General features: G+C 40.1%; 1 protein-coding gene across 3 annotated transcripts in view; it reads left to right on the forward strand.

The window, feature by feature from the left end:
• The window catches only part of pacsin1b (protein kinase C and casein kinase substrate in neurons 1b), a 54,893-nt gene that overhangs the window by 33,999 nt on the left and 4,405 nt on the right, over positions 1-16,489 (forward strand). For all 3 annotated transcript variants that reach the window (XM_034681420.1, XM_034681427.1, XM_034681436.1), the window contains 8 exons: positions 6,879-7,004; positions 9,807-9,963; positions 10,589-10,824; positions 12,766-12,921; positions 14,184-14,359; positions 14,447-14,567; positions 15,046-15,170; positions 15,419-15,615. In XM_034681420.1, the coding sequence (XP_034537311.1) occupies positions 6,945-7,004; positions 9,807-9,963; positions 10,589-10,824; positions 12,766-12,921; positions 14,184-14,359; positions 14,447-14,567; positions 15,046-15,170; positions 15,419-15,615 (1,228 nt within the window). In that variant the 5' untranslated portion in view covers positions 6,879-6,944. The remainder of the gene's footprint in view (positions 1-6,878; positions 7,005-9,806; positions 9,964-10,588; positions 10,825-12,765; positions 12,922-14,183; positions 14,360-14,446; positions 14,568-15,045; positions 15,171-15,418; positions 15,616-16,489) is intronic.

The raw sequence follows: 16,489 nt of genomic DNA on the forward strand, positions 1-16,489 counted from the left end.
AACAAAAGCCCCCTCTCTGCGTGTGGCCAATGGATTAACCAAGTGTGATAAACACCCACTCATGCCATGCTCCACGCTGCATCCGGCCCGGTTGTTATTACCATATCCATTTGGAGGAAATTCCCTTTGGTTAACTGGGTTTAAGATTTTAGAGTCTATTCATTTTCCTCTCTTTTTACATCTCTGCCCATCATTGTCAACTGTGTTGTTCCATCCATTGCTCCACAGTTGACCCAAATACCCATGCAGCTCCCACCCCTCCCCCTGACCTCCCATCAAAACACTCCATTGCTGCTGCTTCTCTTTCTATTGTTTTATATGTGTGTCTTCAGATCCCGCTCAATCCACTGCTTTGGATTTGTAAGATTGTGGATTATTAATTATTTGACAACCATTGCTTTAGATAAATTTCTACCCAACCAATGTCCCAAATATTAGACGCAATATTAACTGCATCCTGGAGAAGCCATTTTACCTATATGCAACATCAAATTGTTACTTTACGTGGGATAGAGACTGGGAGTTTTGAAGGAACAGTTTGACATTCTCGTGTCTGTTGCCTTGATATTGAACTTGAGCTAGCAGCACTTAGCTTAGCATAAAAAACTGGAAACGGTGCTACGATTACAACATTAACCTAACTCCATCCAAAGGTAACAACATTTTTCTACCAGCACCTTCTAGGCTCACAAGTGAACACATTCTCTCTTTTCTTTTTGATGTTAATTCAGAAAGAGGAGCAAAAATGGTAAATTGTGGGGTTTCTTTGTGGGGCGGTTACATGACATACAAAATAAAGAGGCTCCAGTTGGTAACTCCCCCAAGCAAGGGTGTATATTTTGTAACATAAAGCCCAATCAAAACTTGGATTTGTGTATTCATGATAGTTTTAGATCCAAATCTAATAAGATGTTGCCATAGCTTCATACTTTACTTGCAATTCAGTTAAAGGTACAGTTTCTAGAAATGGATGGTGGCCTTCAAGGACAAGAAGCTCCTATGATGCAAAATAAGTATGATCCTCCATTTGTCAAGTTTCTACCATTAAAAACATCTATTGGTGCAAATTCTTCAGCACAAAACTGCAACCACGCTCTTCTTCATCTTCAAACTGGTGCATTTCATTCACTTGTTACCAGTTTGTCCGTTCTGTGCTAGCGTAGAAACTTGGCGGTGCAAGATGGAGGCCTCAAGGTACCCCTTTTCCAACAAGGCAGTTTCAGGGCCGGTTTGGAGCCAGTCCTCAATTGAGAACCATTTTTTTGTGTTTCAACTACAAGATAACCGACTCCAGAGGTTCCAGAGCAGCAACAACTCTTTGCTGGTCTAGAGCCACAAACCGCTTACGTCAGGGGCAAGGGGCCATTTTCCTGCTGCAAAAAGATGACAACAGAATTATTGGTAAAGATGGATAAGTTCTCTTCGGGACCTCATGTGATTATGAATAGCCAGGAGCAACACCAGCAAGCATGCTACGTTGTCCGCCATCGTTGTTATTGTGAGGGAAAGCTAAAATGCCACACACTGCAAAAAACAAAAGAAATTGAGTGTTTTTACCAAAATGCTCAACATATCCTTTAACCTTTAGGAGTCTTATCAGAGTTGTTCGATGATCTCAGAAGAAAAAGTTATTCCACAGATTGCAAACCCAACACATAATAATAGAATGACATCCTACAAACATTTGCATCATTCTTCACGCTGTTGTGTCCATTGATGCCTTCTTTGTGAGCTGAGGTTCAGACTGTCGGAAGCTGGCATTTCACTGCTCTGATAAACACTGCTGTTCTGTTGTCATGCCGTGCCTGCTCATCTAGTTAATTTGAATCCCTGCTTTACATCTTATCTTGATCTGTTTCTGTCAGCTGTTAGCACCTAGTTCACTCCAGTCTCACCTGTACCTGTGTATAACCACCCGCTAACTTATGGTATGCATCTTTTCATCCATTATTTTTAGTAAGGCAGCTTCCAGATTCCTTTGCTGGCTCTTTTGTTTTTTACTTAGCTACTTTTATATTTTTCATAAAAGAGAAAGCTTGGCCATTACTTGGCTAAACCAATAAAGTTCTGTACATCTGTGGTTGCATTATTCTATAATCAATTTGCCATAATTTTTAAGAATGTAAAAGATGATTTCATACATAGCCATAGACTGCACATCTTTCAATGTAGACTTACACTGAGAGGAACATATTAGACTATTTAGGAACTAAATTAGGAACTAAATTTAGACGGTCATACCAGCTTGATCATCACTGAAAATGTCCTGGAAAATGATCTCTGGAAAAGAGTGGGAACCCTGTTAATGCTTGAAAAAAAAAAGTACTTTAAGTAGAGACATGTGTGAGCCTTTGTTCTCCTCTCGTGATTCATGATCCATCAAAAAGTTGGCCGAGCTCATGCAGTGAAGCTCAATTCAATTCAAATCAAAACCTTTATTTATTCTCAAAAATACATTTCCAATGTTGTCAAGATCACAGGCACATCAAAAACAACGAAACAAACAAACATAACCATTCACAAAACAATCGATGAATTAAAACAGATACAGTTTGAGACACAGTGATGAGACATCAAAGTCTTAAACTCTGTAAAAGAGGAAATAGATATCAACTTTAAAGTCTGTTTGAGGGTATTCCATTATTTGGGGTCATCAATGGAGAATGCTGACTATTCAAGTCTTAATGAATATTTCAGCTGTTTTTATTGTTATTGTCCCATAATTTTACTCACCTTCACCATTATATATGAAAGAAATCCAAGAAATTGACCAATCCTTACTAAAAAATGCATAATGTGAGCTTTTAGTGCAAAGTTAGCATGAATTATAACAGCTGTTGTGAGAGTAATCGCCAGTTTAAATAAATCATGTGCTCAGCATCAAGCAGCGTTGTTTACCTGTGTCACTGGATTATTGATAAATCTTGCAAACACAAAGATTGGTAGAATTTTGTACATTATTGTTAGGAAAAGCTGATAAAAATCAGCAGATAAGACGTGTATTCTCACCACAAATTAGCCGAATAAGAAAAAGTGCAAATCCACTTTGAACTCCATTGTTACCTAACTCAAGTTTCAAACTGTGTCGGTCTATTTTGGTGCTGTTCTCTCAGACCCTTTAACAAATGCCGGCTGCAGCCGTAAAGACACGACCGGAACCGTGGGAGTGAGCTCGACAGAGAATAACGAGACACTCACTGTGACGCTCCTTTGTTCCTCTGTCGAGTGATGCAACAACAAAAAGTCAAATTCAGCTACAATGTTAAAAGAAAGAGTTACTTCAAGTAAGGAGTTAGAGACGGCCAAAGATATGATGTCAAGAACTCTGTGATTATTTAAAAGGGATCATACACAACACAGCTGCTGAGGAAGAGTTAGCCACAGAGATGTTTACATCTGTGGTTTCTGTTAGCTGCTATTAGTGGTTCCTGTTCGCTTCCTATAAGGGCCCATCATAATCATAACCGTATACAGTGATTTATGAAATTGAAGTTTGTGCTGTGATGGACCTGAACCAGTGAAGGTGAGCATGAATCTGATGAGGCTTGCAGAAGCACCGGAGTAATGTTTGCGTTTTTAATCTCTGTATCTGCACTCATATATCAGCTCCTTATGGGGCTGAGAGTCTGCAGTGATTGGACAGATCGCTGCCTAATGATTCAGTGTTATTAAAATGTTAATAATAATCGGTCCCTCTGAAAGTAATAGATCGTTAAAAAGGTGAAGACGTGAAATACGCCTCACACCCACATTTGGAAAAATACACTGTGGTGTTTTTTTATTGTTGATTTGTTGATGTTAGGTGGCTCTTTGAAGTTGTTATTTGTCTCCCTGTGGTGTTGTCTCCTTGAAGTTTTTTTGATTTGTGTCTTTGTAGTATTTTGTTTCTTTAAAGTTGTTTTGTCTCTTTATAGCTGTAGATGTTGTTTATTTTGTGGTTGCTGTTGTTTTGCTACACTGTAGTTGTTTAATTTTTCGCTGCACTAGTTCTCCCTCACAAGTTAATTCTCTGTGGTTACTTTTTTTGTGTTGTGTCAGTATTTGATCTTTTTGTAGTTATTATGCTTCTTTGTAGTTTTTTGTCTTTGTACTTTTGTAGTGTTTCGTCTCTTTGAAGTTGTTTTTGTTGTTTTATCTGGAGTTATTTTCTTGTCTCTTTGCAGTTGGCTTCTGTTTTTTGAAGTTGTTTATTTGTCTCCATGTGGTGTTGTCTCCTTGAGGTTGTTTAGATATGTGTCTTTGGAGTTTTATTTGTCTCTTTTTAGTTGTGGTTTTATTTTGTGGTTGCTCATGTTTTGCTTCATTTTGTAGTTGTATAGTTTTCGCTGCACTAGTTCTCCCTCGCAAGTTTATTTTCTGTGGTTACTTTTTTGTGTTGTGCCAGTATTTGATCTTTTTGTAGTTGTTTTGCTTCTTTATAGTTATTTTATTTCTTTGTCATTGTTTGTCTTTGTCATTTTGTAGCGTTTCGTCTCTTTGTAGTTGTTTTTGTTGTTTTGCCTGAAGTTATTTTCTTGTCTCAAAATAGTTGGCAAATTTTTTTTTAAGTAGTCCTTTTTTGTCTCTTAGCTATTGTTGCCATTCTCCCACACGTTTTGCTTTTCTGTGCATTAATTGTGTATTCATTTTGAGTACATATCATTGTAGTTGTATATCTTCACAGCAGCTTTTTGATCATCTTTGTAGTTTTGCTTTTCTTTGTTTCTCTTTGAGGTTATTTGGCTATTTTAAACGTCTTGAAAAGTTTTGTTAGTCTTCAAACTTGACATTCCATGCTCAGCAGGCCTAACCAGCTCTCCAGTCATGGACACAGTGTATGGATGAATAGTTCTGAGTCTGTATTCAGTCACCACTTACTTCTATGGACATTCTGTTTCCTAATTCCAGCGTCTTTATCTGTAATCATGTCACAGCTATTAACTTCTGCAGCAGCATGAGGTGCTCCAGCGAGGCTTTGGCATAATGTCAGCTGACAACAATGAGGGAAGATTACTCTGCAGTTACCCTGCAGTACTCTGACCAGAGCAGGGGGAGAAAACCTCTGACAATGAACACCCAGTCAGTAAATCTTTTGATGGAGTCATCTCTGGGAGGAGAGAAATCACCGGAAACTTTCCGGTTATGACTGTACGTGTGATTTTGTAAGCACCTGCGTCTACCTGAACGTGTTGTGTAAAGGAAAAGGATCAGAAGTTGAACCTTTGGTTCTGATCACTTATCTCTTCACCTTTAGTTTGTACTTTGAACATGTGTAGTACCTTGTTATCAGCAGAAGTTGTGACTGTTGTTGATATTTTTATGATCCAGTTTACATTCGAGCTGAAACAGGGGTTTGATTGAGCGAACGTCATTTATCAGGAAGTTTTCCTGCATTATTTATGTACAGGGAACATTTCTGATCTTACATTTTAAAGAATCAATAATGAAAAGACAATTAAACAAAATAGAATAAATAAATTAAATTAAATAAAAACATTATTTAAGTTTATAGATCATTCCTTTGACAGAAAAATGTAAAATCATTGTGACTCAACTGAGCTTAACAACAAACAAACGAACTCAACAAAAATCATCAGTAAAACAAGATCAAAAAACAAGATAGAAATAAAATATTCCATAAATCAATCAATAAATAAATTATGAAATCAAGTGAAGTTTAAAGGTGCCATCAGTAAAAACAAGATAAAGAAAAATGAGACAGAAATGTGCAAAGACTATAAATAGCCAAAAAATAATAGAGAATTTGCTTGTCATCATCAGCCCTGTGTTTCTATGACTTCTTGCTTTCATTAATTGTTTATTAGAAAAGCAATCAGCAGATAATGAAAAAACAGTTTTTTGAAACAGGTTAACAAAACATTTAACTTTCTTATCAGTGGTATTGAATTATTATGTAGCGTTGCAAGAACACTGCATACTTTTCAACTTCTAGACGCTCATCAGGCAAACATTTTGCAGATGCAGGCATGACAACTTGAAAATGGTGTGGCTACCAGTCTGTGGCTAATCAGTGTCACAGCATCAGGTGTGGGCAAATCAACGACATAGAAAAAAAGAAATGATCCTTTAACTTATTGAAAGAATAACAACTAAAAAAGACAAGCAGTCAAAAAAACTGTAAATCAAATAATTTGAATAAACAAAAACAGAATTTTATCAACAAATCAAACATATAAAGTGTGAACTTAATAACTTATCGTCCCAACCTAGTGAAGTAAAAAGATCCAAAAACCTTACTGCCCACTATTTTTTCATTTTTTCATCAAGGTGAGGTCAGTTCTAACAGTTAGAAAAAGGTCAAAGTGTACTCTAACTCAAGGACAGGTCATCAAATTAGACTCAAATACTTCTGATAGTTAAGGATTATCTCCTCACTATTAAATTCTGCTGAATCAGAGTTATTTTAGTTTTATTCTTCAGTATTCAGACACTTTAATTTTTTTAATCTGTATAAACATGCCATTTCTCTGTCAGCTGTAGAGTCACTTTATCTGCTTTTCTTTAAATAACAACTTAATCTGGTTTATTCTGTGTGCTTCGTAATCCCTCCCATAAATTGTTACAGTGCACTTTCTGTTTCCTTGATACTTTGATATCTATGAAGTCTGTGTGCGTATGAGAAAAAGCATAAACAAGGTGTTAAGATGAAAACATGAATGTTTGCCGGAGTAAACACTTAATCTGAAACTGAGGCTCTAAAGCAAACATACAAACTTCTCAAAGCCTCGTATCTGCAGGCTGGTTAGTGTGAGTGTGTGAGACGATTATTCTTAGAGGACATTTGCAGGAACACTGTATATATTAGAGCAGGGTGTGCAGCTTATTACCATATTTATAGCTCTGTGTTTACACTCCTCTGTGCTTATCTTCTCTCACAGTGCATGAGGAGCGTTACTCTGCTGCAGACCCACACAGCCTGAAGCCATCCTGCCAAATCTGGGACCATGTCTGGAGCTTACGACGAGTCCGCCAGCCAGGAGGAGACCACAGACAGCTTCTGGGAGGTGAGACCGTGAGGAGCAAGCTCAGACAGATTAAACATAAGAGAGAAGCGACACCGCCTAGTGATGAACTCTCACTGAACCTGCTGTGTCTGGCAGGCCAGAGACTGAGAGCAGAGCGGGGCCTCGTTCATCATCCGTGTGTGGGCACAGATTCAATGATGATTTATCGATGATGTTTGATCCCTCAACACTTTCTGCTTCATTAAGTAGCATTGATCTAATTCCCTGTCATCACTCAGCATAAGAACAGCTGTGTTTGTTATTAAATCATATAAATCTTGTGTTATGCAACGATTAAAATAAGTGCTAGAATTAAAAACTCATTATTTACTACTTGGCCCTGCCTGTGATGTTTCCTCACTGGGACAATCAGAGACCTCTCACTAAGATTAGACTCCACATTCCATCTTCAGAAGACAATAAAGTGACTCACACCTCGTCTTGTAGCATCGATGTCTCTCGTGTGATCTAGCTTTTCATTTCCGTATGCAGTCCCAGGTTCTTTCTTGCCACTCGTGATGTAGCTCGTATTAAAGTTACAACAGTAACACTGTTTGCAACATTCGTCCATGCTGTACGTTTGGACAGCTTTCGTGGAAGATCGAGACCTTTGACCATGAAGGTATACAGTCATGTCTTGATCTGTTTTGATACATCCGGCCAGCTGAAAGGTGTGGTACTAGATTCAGCATAACAAGGGTCTTGAGCTTGGTAAAGGCATGTTCTCTGCCTCTGTCCCCTGCTGTGACAGAAACACATATTTTTTACTATGAGCTGTAGAACCTTCATATTAACCCTCCAGCATCGACTTAATCTCTCTGAATGAGGTTGTGTGCTTTCTGTGTCAGGCAGTAGTTGTCGGTAGTAGCAGATAGTCAGGGTCCCAAATGCTTGTTCAAAAAACGATCGCCTGTAAATACTGTTATAAGGATTTGTTATTGTTTACAACTGCTGAAAAAGTCGGATATTTTACGTACTGTCTGACATGGGACCACACATTTAAAACTAAGTAGTTCAAACAAACCAACAAATCTCAGTGTTGTCACCTTTTGTTTTCTGGAGAGCGGGTTTGACATGACAGAAAGTCCAAAATCTGCCAATAATCCCAGCTGCAGAGCTAACAGGAGAGAGAATTTGACAATTTTGCTTTTAGAATAAAGGAACCAAAGTAGTGGCAAGTAAATGTTTGTTTATATAAATATTTGATGCGTTGTTTTAGCTCCGGGTTTCTGTAATGGGTTTCTCCCACACGATTACATCACCAACACCCCGAGAACAAACAGTCCAAGTAATTTGAGCAACAAGTTCCCAGAAGTCCATTCATTATATATGAGAGCTGCTGAGTGTTCACACTGGGAAAAAGTCTGACCCAAGCTTCAGATCATCTTACTGCATCTTTACATTCAGTCTGTTTGATGGAAGGCATCAGCAAGTATTTGAGAAAGAGAAGACGTGTCGTCATTCTATCGTTCGGGGTTTCTAATTCATTTTCCTCTCAGACTCAGCTGTTTATTCTCATCATGTCTCTCCTGCTGTGCCGTGTGCTCAGAAACCAGCTGGAGCAGCAAAGGTGTCTGTTTCCAGCCCACGGTCTCTTCATCACAGCCGCTCACCGCTCTTCACTCAGTGCTGCAGTGCTGCCTGCTGATCGCTGAGTCGGCTGGCTGCAGAGGGCTGCTGTGGAATATAAACATTCCCCACTCATGGCTGCTTTCATCAAGGCGGCATTTAAGATTTATTAAGAATCCAGGTTGAGGTGCATGTTAATATGAATTACACGTTCAGTGAAGATGCAGACCTTTTATCTCTGTCTTTAAGATGTGAGTTTGGTGCCATTTTCACCTCCTTCTTGTTCTCATTCAGTCTCAGGGAGAAGCTAAGAGCTCTGTGGGAGGCTGCTGCTCCTGCGTCCATGGAGGGTTGTAAATAATACGCCATGAACCCACCCTCTGCTGTCATTGCATAACTCCACACACACACACACACACACACACACACACACACACACACACACACACACACACACACACACACACACACACACACACACACACACACAGCAGCAGCCTCCTCCCTGCTGATCTTTCCTCTCCTCTCTACTCAGTGCATCACCTACAATCTAAAAGCTACATTTACAGGCTTCGCACAAAATACCTCCCAAAACTGAAAAGTCTGAAGTCGCAGTTCAACTTTTAGCATCGTCACAGATTTTAAAAATGAGCATTAGTAACAAATAATCTTCACAAACCTAAAGGAACAAGTGTGTGCTCGTCTCTTCTCCAAAAAGGGACGAAATCACTTAAAAAGCAGGAACAGGAATAAGAGTAAACATGTTTGAAAAAGGTTTATAGGCTGTTATTTAACTCCTTTTTCCTCTGTTCTTTAAATACAAAGCTACAGCCAACAGCTGGTTAACATAGCTTAGCATAAGGAGAAACAGTTCTTGAAAACAGCTAACTCAGCACTTTCTGAAGCTCAATGAGTACATGGATTTTGTTACCTTTGATAAGATTTTGTGCCACGCTAAGCTAAACACTGCCCAGTTCACCCCCCTCTAAACACAGACTATACAAGGGTTGATATTAGTCTCATATCTCAGTAAGAAAGTCACTTATTTTAATACCAGCAGTGTTGATTTATCACTTTAATGCATTTGATTTTATGACAGATACGCAGAAAATCAATACCTGACACCAGGCAGGCCCTGAGGCTAACACAATCACTGCTGTTGTTGTTGTGTGATGATTAATGAAGATTGACGTCTTATACATGAAGGTAGTAACCTGAGACATTGTTTTGTAGGTTGGGAACTACAAACGTACGGTGAAGAGGATTGATGATGGTCACCGGCTCTGCAATGACCTCATGAACTGCATCCAGGAGCGTGCCAAAATCGAGAAGGCCTACGCCCAGCAGCTGACCGAGTGGTCCAAGAGATGGAGGCAACTCGTGGACAAAGGTTAGCAGTTTGTGTTTGTGTCAAATTCTGTACAGTTTTGAACTACATACAGTTTGAAGTTTTTATTTTATTATTGTGCCATGCATACAATCATATGCCCAGCCCGCATGTGCTTACAAGACACCATCAATTTGTACAGTCCAGGGTCAGAGCGCACAGCACGATAATTCCAAGGAAACTGAGGGAGAAAATGATAACAGAATAAAATAAATTGATAAAAGTAAAAATGCACACCACTTAAAAAGACTATCTTGTCTTCTTTTCCAGGCTTTTGATACAAAATTAGCAAGTTTAAACACATCAAAATGAAACCAATTTAGTTTTTGCACATCTGTCCACCACAATATTTCAGGCTTTTTACAGGCAATTTATTGAAACAATATTTCTCTGAGGTTATAATACTTTGTACAGTACAAAATAAAATGGGACTCAGTTTCCACTTTGTTCAAATCACACATCTCACAGAGTCTGTTTTATTCTGGGATATACTTTTGAATCGAGCGACCCCAATGGCCAGAGGAAGAATACCAGATCTTAACGGTGCAACCAAAGATCTTTGGCTTCTAGATAAACAACACTTTGCATATAATTCATAGTATTTTGATTGTTTTTGATTTTCCATCAGGGCCTCAGTACGGCACAGTGGAGCGAGCATGGACGGCTACAATGACGGAGGCGGAGAAGGTGAGTGAGCTTCACCAAGAAGTGAAAAACCACCTGATCAACGAAGACTTTGAGAAGGTGAAGAACTGGCAAAAAGACTCGTACCACAAACAGATGATGGGAGGATTCAAGGAAACCAAAGAGGCAGAGGAAGGCTTCAAGAAGGCGCAGAAACCCTGGGCCAAGAAGCTGAAAGAGGTGAGGAGACGAGTTTATTCATGCACATCCAGACGAGGAGTTGAACTAAAGCCAAGTTTGTTTTATTTGTGATGGGTATTTTTTTCATTTACATATTTTATTCCTCCAGAAAGTGTCGAAGGGATTTAATTTGTGCTGCTCATATCTTTAAAGCATCACATTTTAAGACGACAGTTGGCAGCATATTGTTCCTAAAATAGTCATGCTGCTGTTCAGCTTTTCAGATACTCTTCTGGCAGCAGATATTCCACAAATAAACCCAAACTGTCAGCATGAAGAGATGTGTTCCCATTGTGCTTAATACAAATATACTTAGTAATGTAGGGAAACTTACCTCTTATTTTGTTTTTGCTACAAGTTTGAGTTTGATTCATCAACATTTTTTCCACGATTAAGAGAACTTTTAAAATTACTAGAGACTCACAACTCCTGTCTTTTGCCTTCATTCGCCATGACACATATGAACATGACACATTAGAAATAATAAACCATTATTTTAAGCTAATGAGGCCCTGATTTGTGTTATTTGTTAGGAAAAAGAATTTGCATTTCCTTGCTGAAACATTCCAAAGTTTAAACTCTCAAACTATGACGATTTGTTGACTGTAGTCATATTTAACTGTGGCTTCATATTCTTACATTTATTTTATCCTAAACTAGCAATTTAATATAATCAGCATAGGCTTAAAGCTGGTGTTGGTAATCAGATTTAGATACACTTTTTGTTATACTGGTTAAAATGATCTTTATGTCCTGATGGCAATCAATACATAATGTGTTCTTAAAAAAGAGTGAAGAAAAGCTGCTATCTACAGCCAGAGTAAACCTGGGAAAACACCAACCAATCACCGTTTATTGGGTACCAAAATTTTAAACCATTCAAATCCCGTCCTGCCGTTCTGCCCGCCTCCTTCGCGTACATTTCCCCTGCGTGTACTCCTCGTTCCCGTCTCCTGCCTCTACTTCCCCTGACTCTACTGACTGCCCCTCTCGCTCGACCTCGGGCCTGTCCCCTCTGACCCGATGAGGTGCTTTGCTCAGGACTGTAGTCCGGATCAGAGTCTAAAAAGCTCTAACCATGGGGGCTCTGACAAGCAGAAGAATTAATGACATTTAGTAAGTCCTACAGAAAATGTAGATGTACTGTAGCGTCATTCCGGACGCTGTAGGGATGACGAGCCGGTTCGTGAACACGTTGAGCTTCACTAACCGGTTGTGTTCACGCCAACCAACAAAGCTACAATCAATGTTTGAATGAATGAAAAACTTCTCTTGTCTCTCCTCTCTCCCACTCACACACTCTACACCTCAGTCTCCTGATGCCTTCACTGACTGTCAACACTGTATGAATTAAGAACATCTACACTGAACACGTTTAACAAACAGTAGAGTTGTTACAGTATTATATGTATTATAACTTTTCTCCTGATATCGTGTCACCAGATCAACTGGATAATGCTAGCATGACAGTTGTGAGTGCTAACAGCAGCCATGTTTGTTTGTGTTTTTAACTTTCACTATGATAATGTTTTGGTGAGGACCGGTTTTGAATCAGTCACGATCATATGGTCGCAAGTCAGTGGCGCTCGTGCATGTGAGCGGAGGGGGGGCGTTGTTTTGGAGGAGCTCCGAGGGAGGAGGGGAGGGGTTAGACGGAGTCATGAGGAAAAGCTACATTCAAATTCATGCTGGTTTTCCGAGACTACCAACCCCAGCTTTAAGGAAAAGGTGATAATAACTTTTCACTCTTTTTTTTATCACAATCTTGCTTATAAGAATAATAACAATAATTTACTGTGGTTAGAATGAAATACAAAAGATACAGCCCTACTGAGCTTAAGGTTTATTTATGACACATGTGACATGACATATGTATATGTCACTTTTAAGATTAATGCAGCAACCCAGGTTTGAATCTCTTATGTCATTTTTTCCTTTTAGCTGGAGACTGCCAAGAAGTCCTTCCACATGGCCTGTAAAGAGGAGAAGCTGGCGTCCACCAGAGAGGCCAACAGTAAGGGAGAAGCCTCTGTGACGGCCGACCAGCAGAAGAAACTCCAAGAGAAGGTGGAGAGGTGCAAACAGGACTCCCAGAAGGTGAGAGCATGGAGTGTTAAAGCTCCAACATCACGTCCTAACAGCATGCATGCATCAAATTTCACGTCACATTGTTGAGCCGTAGATGGCCGTACTTTATTTGTGAAATATACACTTCTGTTACATCATGTAAACAAACCACACCGCTGTCAGTGGGCGGAGTTTAGAGGGATTGATAATGTCAGTAACATTAGAGTGACGTTTCTCCACTATGAGGTGTTCGACTCTGCTCCTGCTGCACTTCTTTAGGGGTTTTATTTACACTTAGAAGTGATATGTTCTGACCAAATTTGTTCTCGTATTTGCTACTACCACCAAGATCTGCACCTACGGCTGCTCCACGCCCTAGGCTTCCGTGCTCACCACGGTGGTCCTCCTACTCGTCGTGGCCTAGCCCTCGCAGCTCCCGTTGCCGGCTACCGATCACAGTGGACAGCTCTAATCACAGCGGTTCACACATGGCCAGATGATACGCATCCAAGTGACCACTGGTGATCAGGTCTCACTCACGGAGCCTGATTCTCCTTCATTAGCTGTTAAAAAAGGAGGATAAGAAACCCTCACACAGACACAGAATAGGAGAGTGTTACTATGAGCAAAATGATAATGTGATATTAACATTTAAATTTAAGAGCTGCAGACTCAAAACCGGTTTTGTTGTTGTAAAAAAAAAAAAACAGACGAAGGATCAGCATTGACTTACAGATCCCTGTTACGAAACATCTGTCTCCTCACTGCGCTGCATGATAATGTGATAAACCAAACAGTGTCCCAAACAGTTGCTACCAGCATGTAGAGAGATAGTGATGTATGATAATGGAGTGACCTGAGGGTGTGTGGCAACATCCGGTTAAAGCTCTACTCAAGATGTAAGATGTTTCCCTCAACACGCCTAAAGAAAATCACTTCAGGAGTTATTTTTAGAATGTTTCCTTCTGCCAATTGTCGTAACCGTTTCACAGCTACAGTCAGTGTAGCTTTGTTCATGTGAGAGTGAAAACCACACCTCCCCCTCTCTCTGTGTCAGCGGACTCTGCTCTCCATGCACTGCCTCGACCTTCACAGACTCAGACTTTGATTCCTTCATTTGTTTGAAAACGCTTTTATGGTCTTTTTTTTTCTAAAGAGAAAAGAAAAAACAGCAAGTGAGGACAAAAAACTGTGGCATCAAAGCATCAGTCATCCCTGCATCAGTCAATATCAAATGTCGTCATGTACTTTTTAGTTATTTTAACCGTTTGTGTGTTTTTGTTGTCACTCAGGCAAAGGAGAAGTATGAGAAGGCTCTGGACGAGCTGAATAAGTGCTCTCCTCAGTACATGGAAAGCATGGAGCAGGTGTTCGATCAGTGCCAGCAGTTTGAAGAGAAGAGGCTTAGCTTCCTCAGAGAGGTGCTGCTGGACGTCAAACGTCATCTTAACCTCGCGGAAGACCAAAGGTTTGAAACAGAACTTTATAAAGTATAAAAAAGAAGCGTTATCAGCTAATTGTTGCACTCACATACATCTTTGCTGCCTTTACACAGTTATGCTACAGTGTACAGAGAACTTGAACGCACCATCACATCAGCCAGCGCGGAGGAAGATCTGAAGTGGTTCAGCAACACTAACGGTCCCGGCATGCATATGAACTGGCCGCAATTTGAGGTACAGAGATACAACATTTAACATTAAAGGCAACTTATCATGTCACTGTCTTGGGGACAGTTAAATGAGAAGACTTCAATATCTCTCTCTCTTTGTTTTTATGCTAATGTGGCTACAGCCAGCAGATAGTTAGCTCAGATTAACTTAGCCTAGGAAAGTAGTCCAAAGGTGATGAAAACACTGGATGAAAGGAAGTTACTTTTCTCATCTAACTCTTTGCAGAGGAGTAAATCAGCTCATCCGATAATGCCTCACTTTTCATCAAATATAATATCTGTCTCTTGGTAAGACAGATGAATAAAATACAATCTGACACATAATTTGACTTTGTGATGCCAAATGTAAAACTTAACATTAGCTTAATGAGGCATGGTGGTAACTGTGATGAGCATCAAATTGATTTTGTATGACACATAAATATGTTAACTATTTTAACAGTCATCACAAACCTAAGCCTGTTTTTTCTCATGTTTTGCAGGAATACAACCCCGACCTAACTCATAAGATCTCCAACAAAGAGAAGTCAAAGAAGAGCAGCGATGGAGTCATGCTGACTCACGTCACAACAGCAGTCGACCACGCTCAAACCTCAGACCGAGGAAGGTAAGATTTAGTACAGAAGGTTAAAATCTTCAGGACTCTCTATTGTCTGATTGGAATTTCACATTTGTTGGTGTGCATGACGAGTAAATAGTAAGAGCAGCAAGGGTAAAGACAGCACACAAGTCAAAAGAGAGAATATAAACTACAAACCTCACACTCTAAAACAAGACAGCAGTATTCAAACTTTAGAACCCAAGAACATTATTCTTAAAAATACAAAAGATTCTGATAAAACTTGTGATGTTCAGTGTCAGCAGCTACGAGAAGAACCAGGCATTCACGGGCTCCACCGAGTGGTCGGACGAGGACCAGACGGCCCTGAACTCGGGCAACGACACCAACGGAGGGTCGAACCCTTTTGATGAAGAAGAGGGGAAAGGCGTGAGAGTGAGAGCACTGTACGACTACGACGGCCAGGAGCAGGACGAGCTCAGCTTCAGAGCAGGTGAGCAGTATATCTACTGATTCCTCCCATAAACTTGAAGGGAATATTCTAAAAGCATCAAAACAGGTTTGCCAAGGCTTACTCCAGGCTGAAGTAGTCTTCGGTTGCAAAATTCATCCCCTCTTCTTTCCCTTTAAATCCTGTCTTGCTATACATTTCACTATGACTTCATTAAATCCTAAAAAAGACAATATTCTCTTTGAAAATGGAAGTTAACGCCTTCTTAAGGGAAAAACTAACTTTCATACCATCTTGAATAACGTGAGCAGACATGTGTTAGCTAGCACTGGGAAACCCAAGAGCAGAACAGAATCACAGGTGACATGAAGGCAGTTTGAACACTTTGTATTGTTTGAATCTTGCAGATCGGATTTCCATGTTGACTAGTCGTGGCAGAGAACCTGTGAGAAGGGTTTAGCTGGTCTGACGGAGACGAGGAGGTACAGGCAGGCAGGAAGAGGGGGAGGGCACGATGAGATATGATCCAGGAGAGATAACAATCTGGTCAGGAGTGTGTGGAGAGCCAAGAGTCTTACTGCCAGGTTGATTACTGGATGGGCTGCAGGTGTGAAGCTTGAAAGGGGTGTAACAGATTGGCAGCAATCAGGAGGGAGAAGCCACGCCCTCACTAAGACACACAAGGGCATACAGGAGAGGACTGTAAAAAACAATCAATATCCTGACAAAGAAGCCATGACCAATCTATCCAGATGTCCACAATATGTCCCATCACGTCTGAAAAGAAAGCTTCAGCAAAAAAACTAAATCCAGTCTCAACCAGTTCTTTATCAGGGGCATCCAGTGGTAAGCAGACTCTCACCTGCCTGTGGTACGGTGCAGTCTCTTTCTGTGTCCATGCCGGACGACTGCATCT

This window comes from Notolabrus celidotus, chromosome 1 (assembly GCF_009762535.1).
Source record: "Notolabrus celidotus isolate fNotCel1 chromosome 1, fNotCel1.pri, whole genome shotgun sequence".
Lineage (NCBI taxonomy): Eukaryota > Metazoa > Chordata > Actinopteri > Labriformes > Labridae > Notolabrus > Notolabrus celidotus.